This window comes from Cebidichthys violaceus, unplaced genomic scaffold (assembly GCF_023349555.1).
Source record: "Cebidichthys violaceus isolate CVI_PGR_0920_01 unplaced genomic scaffold, fCebVio1.0.p SCAF_11, whole genome shotgun sequence".
NCBI classification, from domain to species: domain Eukaryota; kingdom Metazoa; phylum Chordata; class Actinopteri; order Perciformes; family Stichaeidae; genus Cebidichthys; species Cebidichthys violaceus.
The window spans coordinates 12,696,257-12,706,256 of record NW_027176274.1 but is presented as its reverse complement, the minus strand read 5'-3'; the positions used below and the strand labels follow the sequence as shown (position 1 = coordinate 12,706,256).

The window sequence follows — 10,000 nt, the reverse complement described above, 5'->3', positions numbered from 1 at the left end:
TGGGCCTTTACAGCACCCACATAAGTTGACTGGGAAAATATAAGCAGGGAAAGTGAATAAGTAATGCTCATCACCTTCCTCAGTTACTATGAGTCCAAGCTCATCAGCAAGATCTTTTACACCCCACTGGAGCTGCTCAGTGACCAACAGTTACTGGTTGATTTGGGCAGTCTCAGGTATAAATGTGTGAAAGGATATATTTTGCAATGTTGTAGAAAAGGTAAGCAGTCAACTCTCTGGTCAAAGCAACTTGCATAGCAGCGTTAAACGCCCACAGTGCTTTTTACACACAACCTTTAACACAAGTTCAAATGAAAGAATCACTGGAGCTTAACACTCTTTTTTTTTTTCAAGTTAGCAGCAATAGAAGTCACAACTAGTCATTCTAACAGATAAATAGAGCCTTCAAGCAGCATTAAAAAAGGGCCTGTTGAAGGAAGCGTGGGTCAAACCTGTGGTGGCAGAGGTGTTGGTTGGGGTAGAGGCAGCGGCCTGGTTGCGGGCGTGGGCAGGGAGGAGTATGGAGGCCAAAGAGGGATTACTGGATAACTCTGAAAGAGAAACAGCAAACGTGTACATGTTGACTGATTTAGAGCAGAAACATTTAGTCCATTAAACGATTAGTTGATCAAAATTCATCAGCAACCATTTTGACTTTCTTTTCAAAATATTCATGCAACAGCTTCAGTTTTAGTTCAAAATGTTAATATTTGCTGGTTTACTTCAGTCCTCTACACTAATAAACTGAATATATATATTTTTGGTGTGCACACCCTGGGTGGTGAAATTGAAGAGGGAGGGCTTCTCTCGCCCGTTGGGCAGTTTGACGTTGGGGTCGCGCAGCTCGTCAAAGAAGGAGTGCGCGCAGGCCTCTAGAGGGGTGAGGCGGGCCGTGGGCGTGTACTCCAGCAGGCGAGAGCACAGGGCGATGGCCTCCGGAGGTGTACGCGGCCGGAACACCTGAACGACAGTTAGACACAAATACAGATGTCAGTAGGGACCACATGAAGTCTATTCTCAAGTGTTGGCAAATCAAAGAAGATATTCCAACGCTGCTAACATACACACACACGCACACAAAATGAACTTGAAAATGAAAAAAAGAATATCTCAAGTGTGTTTTATGAGTCAGTCAAATGTAATTATTTGCTTTTTGGGGTAAAATCAAATCAATGAAGGGTTGGCTTTGATAGCTGCAGCAGTGAACAGCAGTACTGACTGAACGCAGTTGCAGAGGGCGACCACTGCAGGGCCCCTGAGAGGGCAACGGGAAGACATGCTGCCTGCTTATTGGCTGACTCTGCTATCCAATAAAAGATCTGTGGGTGGGACTGCTGAGGGAAAGCCTCTCTTTACCATTTCCCACCCGTTTTATTTTCCCCATGACTTGTCATAAACCAAGATGCAAGCACGAAGTGGAGAACGAATGTATCTGATGTCGACAGGCCAACCTGTCTTTAATAAACTGACAGATAAAGCAGAGCAGAGTAAGGACAACTTGTCAAGAACTAAGGAAGAAACATTTCTTAGCTTGATTTCAAAGAACTGTAGCGTTTCGGCTGTGAAATCCTAATACTAAAAAGAGTTTTATGACAACTGACTGAGTCTTGAGCCTGTGTTTTATCAGTCAGTCATTCGTCAGGGGGGCTACAAAGCTCAGGGCTGTTTAGGTCTTATGTTGGGTGGATGTGATGAAGGTGGATGCCTGCGGAGCGACATGCGGGTATGTTGGTAACACAAGCATGGAGACAAGAGATGAAGCAGCGGTGGATCTTAAGAGAAGTAAAAGGGCTCCTGTACCTGTTGACTCACCTTAGTCCAAGGATGTGCCTTAATCTGGGGGAATTTGAACTCGGTGTAGTTGGGGTTCATCTCACGAATTTGTTCTCGGGTTGGGGTCCCGAGAACCTGGAGAAAAAAAACAGCAGACAAGAACAGGAACAAGAGCATTATGCCTATAACTTGAATTCCTCAACATCACCACATCAAAATAAACTTTTAGTATCGTATATGAAGACTTCTACACCCTGTGGGTCACCACTAGTCATTACCTTGATGATTTCAACCAATTGATCCACCCCACTGTCACCAGGGAAGATTGGTTGTCCTAGCAACAGTTCTGCCAGAACACAGCCGGCTGACCACACATCTAAAAAAAAGGAAAAGACAGATCACGACAGGAAAGAAAGATGTCAGATACGAGCACAAGAAGGGCAGAGATGACCTCGATCCAAATAATACAGATCATCTGATAACATTCTATTCTCTTCGTCAGTATGTGTTTATCTTTACAATAAAATAAAATCATGAGTAATATACAATATCAATTATGGTTAAAGTGTTGACTGTGAAAGCTGGAGTCAGCCTACCTATGCTGGACGTGTAGTCAGTGGCACCAAAGATGAGCTCAGGGGCTCGATAGTAGCGAGAGCAGATGTAGGACACATTGGGCTCCCCACGGACCAGCTGCTTCGCACTGCACAAAGAATCAAAAGCACATAATCATCACCATCATCATTGAACCTAAAGAAAAGCCTTGTGATTAGGATTTACACAGAAAGGTAAGTGAGTTTCTGATTAAAATAAAAAATGCTGCCTACTTGTTTATTATGAACTTCCCTGGGTGACATTTTCAGTCGATTGCTTAAATTGTGAAGGAGCATTTTGCCACATTCAAACTCTTCAGTGAACACTTGACAGCAATCATTTAGCTCAGCAGAAGACTCATTTCTTTAAAATTAGTAGTTTGACATTTTCTCTTTCTTACTGAGAGTTAGATGAGGAGACTGATACCGCTTTTAATATCTGTATGCTACATATGAAGCAACGGCCATCAGATGGTTAGCTTAGCATCAAGACTGGAAACAGCTAGCTTGGCTCTATCCACAGGTAAATAAATGCACCGATCAGAACCTATACAGATTTGATTTTGTTACCTTCAGACAGAGCCAGGTTAGGTTTTTAACCATTTTCCAGTCTTTAAGATAAGCTAAGCTAACTTGCTGCAGCTTCATATTCTCTACAAGAAAGTGAATAAGGGCATTTCTCAGAATGTCAAACTATTTCTTTAAACTACAGGAAAAAGAAATCTGACCACTGTTGACTCATAACATTTACTGAGTTACCGAGTCTCACCTGCCGAAGTCGCAGAGCTTAAGCACAGCGGTCTCTGGATCCAGCAGCAGATTCTGGGGCTTGATGTCCCGATGACAGATCCCAAAAGAATGGATGTAGGCCAGGCTCCTGAACAGCTGGTACATGTACAACTACGCACAGAAACACACATGGCAAGCTCAGTTTTCATAACAGGGCTAAAGTCTGGAAACAATCACTCAAGAATCAATTTCAGCCCGGTCAAGTACGTAACATTTTATCATGTTTAAACGGCAGCGTCTCGCACTGCCTCTTTAAACTCCTGACCCTCGTTAACAAAGCCTTGTAGAGATAAAACAAAACATGTCTGCAACTGCAAGGCCTTCTTTCGCTCCTCATATTCAATCAAAAACTTGTGATTTTGGCGACATACAGTATGTATACAAAAAAGATTCTTATGTCCTCTATGCGAAACATAGCTCTCAATTACCTCTTTTAAACCAACACAACATCTAGAACAAAAGCAGGTGACGTCTTTATACGATTCACCTATTCTGAATATCGAAAACATTACATTGTTTCCTTGTGAGGTGAAAAATAATGCTTCTTTGCAGTAATACGGTGAACCAATACTGTACGTGCTCAAGCTCTTCTCATCCCACATCTCCTGCACTGATTAATATTCATATTGGTGCGTGTAGTTAAAAAAGGTAACTGAGTGCTTCCTCCGCTTCGTGGAAGTAATAAACTGTAAGTGTTTTTTTTTATTATTATTTCACTGAAAATGATTCAGACTGAAGAAACAGCCAATGTGGAGTGACTTTTGTGCCTTTGCCAATTATTCGCACATCAAATCTTTGTGTCAGAGAGGTAAATAGTGTCAGTGAGAAACGTTTAATCACAGATCACTCAGAAGTCATTTAGTTAGGAGGTGCTGAACTGGAATTCTCACTCAGAATAGTACATTTAGCTTGTTTAGCAAATAAAAGCTGACAGCACGTCTCAGTGGAACTTCAGTAGATTTGAGGGTGTAGGGCAGATTTTAATTTAGAAAAAAAAACATATTAGGGATGTGTAGTGGGTTTATGGATGCCTACGGTTCAGGTCTTAATAAAGTAAATGAAAGTTTCATCACATATTTTTCACTAACAACGGAGCAGAGAAGACACCCTTTGGTTTATTACATTCTTTGGATATAATATACTGTACTCTACTGAGACAGTAATGATGCTATAAGATATTGAACACGGAGTTTGATTTAATACAGTCTTTCCCAGGTTTTGTCACACCACTTACTGTCACGGTGGTTAAGCGCGCGCGCACACACACACACACACACACACACACACACACACACACACACACACACACACACACACACACACACACACACACACACACACACACACACACACACACACACACACACACACACACACACACACACCTTGACATAAACCATGGGCAGAGTCTGCTTGGCTCGGCTGTAGTGTCTGGCCACTCTGTAGACCGTCTCAGGAACGTAATCCAGAACCAAATTCAGGTAGACTTCATCTTTCTGTTGGAGAGGAGCAAAAACATGCACACACGGGAGCTTAGTATAAAATATATTTAACAAAAATAATCTATCATAGTTTGCAATGTCAAGCAAAACAGTTACCTTTACATTGAGTATGACTACAAACAAAGCAAAAAGAAATAAAAGAAATGGCCTTCATGACCTATAAATGCGCACATCCACGTCAGCTGCCACATAGTATGTTCATTTATTTTGTAGAATTTTTTCTTCATCTCTTCCCTCTGTGTCGGCCGTTATGATACGTCTGCTGAAAAAAGCTGTTTGTGAGCTGATGTAGCCGATTACTTTTCACAGTCAAACTGGGGATCCATTGTGTAGGACTCGTCTCCCCGAGGGCAGGAAACACACAACCGGTGCGTCATAACGGCCTGTGCTCCAACAGTGGCCGCAGACAATGACATCATTTCCTCATTTCCTGGTCGGAGGAGGCCTGTGATGGAGGGCGGGGTCGTGCACGTTATACTCTGGAGCACACTGACCCTGAAAGGATGCTGCATCAGAAGCTTCTCCACCCAAATATTCTAACACTTCCTTTCTCCTTCGAGAAGAAGCAACGAGTCATGTGGTGTTTCTTGTGAGTCCATTGTTTGAGACCTAAAAGTCAAGTCACACTCATAGCTCGTACGGAAATGAATTCATGCATTCACAGCCAGCCTCTCTGTCACTGGTGGTTTGTTAGGGGGAACAGTTGAGCCTTAAAATGGCTGAATCGATGGACAATAGACTATTTGGGCTGATTTAATCACCAGAATAAGTGCCTTTATACGTTTCCTTCACAGATAAGTCTGGCATTATGACTCCATTTACATACCAAAACACAACAATGGTTCTCTCAATTCTTTCTGACCTCGCTGTTCTGCCTGTGACACTCGGCTCAGAGTCTCTTGGTTTCTACTGATTACTCACAAAAACAGTTACGTTATTTAAAGCATGCTCAGTAACTTCCGAAAACAGCTGAGCAATGCAGTTTTCGAATGTTAACGGTTCCTTTTTCAGCGTTGGATTAAAAAAAACATTTGTTCACACCGTTTTGAATCACCACACTGTAGCCAGGAGCGTTCATATGTTTTATATCACCAGCGGAGGAGTGACCTGCACTGTTGACCAGTGTTAAACACACTGCCTTGAGGTAATACAACAAGGCTTCCAACTTGAATTAATTAATGAATTCTCTCCCTCCTATTTTGGTCTTTTAGCACTGTTGGTGGACAGAGCTGGCTGCAAAGCGCGATGAACGAGCTGGTCCTGTGAAGAGCTCCCAGACAGACTGTGTGGTACACTTCTGTCAGCTCAATGCCCTGCTTTGTACCGACTGCTCTCTCCCGCTCCCGCTCCCGCTCAGACAATTAGACGCACACATATGGTGACTGAATGAAATACCGGGTCAGGAGGACGAGGAGACAGGCTAAAGGAGACATCAGTGATGATGAGCAGCGTTTCCCAAACAGCTCTCAGACATGGTTAGCTTTGCTTCCTCACTCTTCTGTCACAGGCATCACCCCCTCCCCCTCTCTCTCGATGACGTGTGTGTGTGTGTGTGTGTGTGTGTGTGTGTGTGTGTGTGTGTGTGTGTGTGTGTGTGTGTGTGTGTGTGTGTGTGTGTGTGCGCGCCCACTAGAAAACTGCCATTGATAACATTTGTGACGACTAGAAGGCCTCCGCCTCCTGCTAGCACCATCAAAGCTATATTTAGCCTAGCAACAGCGATGACTCACTTCCTGCCTCACTACAAAGCCACTTCCTTGGCTTGTTCCCAAATGGTTAGTCGGGGGTGGGGGTGGGGGGGATTTGATTGGCTCCTTGTTCACTCCCGGCTAAATAATTCAGCCTCTAATTTGCTGAGAAAAACTGCTTGCACCTGAACAACAGTCTCAGCTATACATCATAACGATCACCATGATGCTATGTTGTGTAAGAGAAGGGGATAGATGGAACCTGTGTGGTAATATACAGTTTATGTGTCAGTTTCCACAAGTGTAGCTTATACTAGCATGTGGGCTTCCTAATCATGTGCTCAGAATGTGATGGATAAAACATAAATCACCTGACTACACAGCAGACCTGGCTGATTACCCAGAAGCAACTAGAGAGCAACATTGAGATGACGAGGGTCACATTGACCTGCTACGGCACCCCAGGTCAAAAACTAAGCCGTGGGCCAACCCAAGCATTTCTCCCCCTCCACTCTGTGCACTGTGTGAGGACCAGTCATCTTCAGGTGACCATCATGGTAGGTGCAACAGGCAGACTACACATTGTTGCCTGAAGCCTCAGAACCGACCAGTACAACTATTATGGAATTATTATGGAATTATTCAGCATTTTAAATGTGGGGCTCTTTATATACGTATATTTAGAAGTATGCAATAAATAATGTAAACCGAAAAGATTTGAAACTAGGTTTTAACACACATTTTGAGGCAGGGCCCTAAATTAGCACAAAGTAATCGCCACACAGTGAATCTGGTGAACCCTTAGGTTTTGGGGCCTTGGGGCATCGCCTGGTTGTCTATCCAGCCTAAAGATGAGAGCTCTGGGGATCAAACCTGGAAATACAAAGACGTGACAGTTTGGCTCCAAGCTGACAAGCACAGAAAAGCACAGAAAATAGCTCAGGCAGTTCATCCCTCAGCTCGCGGTTAGATTACCAACCACACAAAGTGTACAACTGCCTCAGAGCCCAAATCTACAAGGGCCCCAGAAGCCCCACGTGTCAATTTATTTCACATACCGTACTTTGATTAATATTTATGGAAATCAGCAACATTGTTGGCATATTTACCCAATCCTGTGACCTTATGTCGAAAATCTATTTTATAGAGCTATTAATTATATTGTTGCATATTTGCTGAATGCTAATATGTATGCAAGTATTTAGTCAGAGAATCAAGTGAAGTTATTCAAAGCAATAGTGCCTTTTCGTGTGTGTGTGTGTGTGTGTGTGTGTGTGTGTGTGTGTGTGTGTGTGTGTGTGTGTGTGTGTGTGTACACAGATGGGATTTTGAAAACTACAACAAAGGGCACCTCTGTCAGCTTAACGTTTTACACGCACTATCTTTGCGATGGCATATTTTGAAGTCAGTCCGCTGTTTGCCTACCTGCCTACGCTGTTTGGACCTGTGGCCTTCTGTTTGAACAGTATTATACAAGTGGTTAAAGGGTAAAAGCAAAAGCACACCGTGTGTCTCCAGCACGCCACATGCCAGCAGTTACATAAGACTACCTGTGCACATGCAGGTCATAGACTGGCTCACAGCTGCACCCAGCATGAACCCTCCCATAAGGACACCAGCAGCACCCACACAGACTGGACCACATCTTATCTCTGCGTCACCTTCTGTCATTCATCTGTAACTCTCCATCCATTCGTCAAGCTCCCCTATCCAGGTGATTTACCTTTCGCCTACTTCAGCCCCACCCCCTCCAACCTCTCTTTTCTAAGTCCAAGGCTCTATGGGTGGTAAATCCCCATACCAACAACACAGTGCCAGTCTCCATAATTAGCCTGGAGCGATGTGTGAGGGGGAACAGGAGGAGGGAGAAGAAATGGATACATGGAAGGAGGACAGACGGGAGGAGGGGGGGATTTAAAAAGGTGTAAAGGTGAAAGTAATAAAAGAGATAGATGATAGTTGTGGATTATCAAAATAACAATTCCTGTGATTGCGAAAGTCATGTTGGGAAAGCTGTAGGGTCATTTCTTTGACAAGTCACAGCTGTCAGTATACCAAGAAATTAGCTGAGATTCCCAGAGGTCAGTGACCACATGGCATGAGGCGAGGGGTGGGGACTGGGCGGCGCTTAAGAGCATGGATGGGGGGGGGGTCTATAATAAACCGACACCCTCTGGCAAATAGATGCTCCCTTACCATCACTCAGTCGTCTCTCCTCCCACCCACCCACATCATCACCTCCCTTCTATAATCCCCCACAGCTTTCCTTGGCTTCGGTAGGTGTGCAACATGGAAGAATTCCTAACTGCAGAGTCATGGGTATAGTCCCAACAGCTCGTCTGCCAGGTTCGTGTCTATATTTGACACATGGACCTCTGCCTGTTTTTCAGCTGGTTGACATGACATAGTCCAGCCTCGTAGTCGCCAGGAGACCTCCAATGGCCGACAGAGAGAGGCAGAGAGAGGGACTTCCCTATCGAGGCCAGGAGGACGACGACATAAAAATGGTGCAGCTGACAGGAAGAGAGTTCAAAAGCCAACACAGCAAAATTAAAAAAAAAAAAAAATTTAAGTTTAAAAGAGGCAGAAAATTCCCAGGAATAAAAAGTCTGAACAGCTATGACATAAATGCTAGAGTTACTTATTATTGTGATTATTTATAGTCATGACACTATAGGTCTTGAACATGGGAGAAAGCTTATGGTGCTATTGAAAATGAAAGAAATTTGTACTTCAACAAAATATTCTATTTATTGACGCTTACATTGCAGAGCGGTATTAAACATAATTAATAATGCAGTCCAGAGACAAACCTCAGACACACTCAGCCGACTGACCTTGTCTCCACTGGAGTAGAAGAAGTAGCGCAAGCGGACTATGTTGCAGTGGTCCAACTTCCTCATGATCTGCAGCTCGCGGTTCTGCACAAAATAAAAACAGGAATGACACGTTACAGTTTTCATATTACATGCAAGATTCAGGCTCATGGTTCAAGAAGAGCGTCTGCGGACCTTTTGGAGACCCTGAACACGTTCTATTGGACCAACAGCATAGGGAGAGTTCAAACTGTAATTTACCTGAAGTTAGACATTACATGCCAGTTAGTTACACGTCACTATCATGGAACACATATACCAACAAGCATTTCTTAAACAGTCACCTCGTTGTCAGTCCCGTCACTGTCACAAGCTCAATGTGCCACCTTATCAGGAATCAAGATTTAAGAAAATTGGATGTGGTAGCAGTAAAATATAGCTGATAAATAAGAGAAAAAAATTGACATTCATCCCTTCACGGTTGAAATAAATCCCATGGGGTGGAAACGTGATGACACAATTATGTATTGTGTGGCATGTTTCCTGTTCTCATCAAAGGAAACAATTAAAGAGAAAAAAGCCCCTCGAAAGCAGGACACGTCTGAGAAAAAGATGTGAGAAATAAATATGTTGAAGTCACAGTTGCCTTGGGGCCTGTAGTGTGACGAGTTACAGGCCCTCACGGAGCCACTGGAACAAGATGTAAGCACTGAAGCCATCTGCATTCATATACAGTGTGTCCATGCAGAAAATGGTTGTGCATATGGACTTCAACATTATCAAGGGAGGGCAGGAATTCAAGCATTACATAAAGCTATAACGGCTTCATTATAGTTCAG

At 43.5% G+C, this 10,000-nt stretch overlaps 1 protein-coding gene across 2 annotated transcripts in view; it reads right to left on the bottom strand.

Moving 5' to 3' along the window:
• Positions 1-10,000, bottom strand: part of gsk3ba (glycogen synthase kinase 3 beta, genome duplicate a) — a 25,312-nt gene that overhangs the window by 1,715 nt on the left and 13,597 nt on the right. Inside the window, exons 3-10 of one of the 2 annotated variants that reach the window (XM_068704890.1) lie at positions 9,183-9,266; positions 4,541-4,651; positions 3,136-3,266; positions 2,370-2,476; positions 2,052-2,149; positions 1,801-1,908; positions 774-960; positions 453-551 (exon numbers count right to left, since the gene is read on the bottom strand). In XM_068704890.1, the coding sequence (XP_068560991.1) occupies positions 453-551; positions 774-960; positions 1,801-1,908; positions 2,052-2,149; positions 2,370-2,476; positions 3,136-3,266; positions 4,541-4,651; positions 9,183-9,266 (925 nt within the window). The remainder of the gene's footprint in view (positions 1-452; positions 552-773; positions 961-1,800; positions 1,909-2,051; positions 2,150-2,369; positions 2,477-3,135; positions 3,267-4,540; positions 4,652-9,182; positions 9,267-10,000) is intronic. The other variant, XM_068704892.1, reaches the window with a different exon arrangement.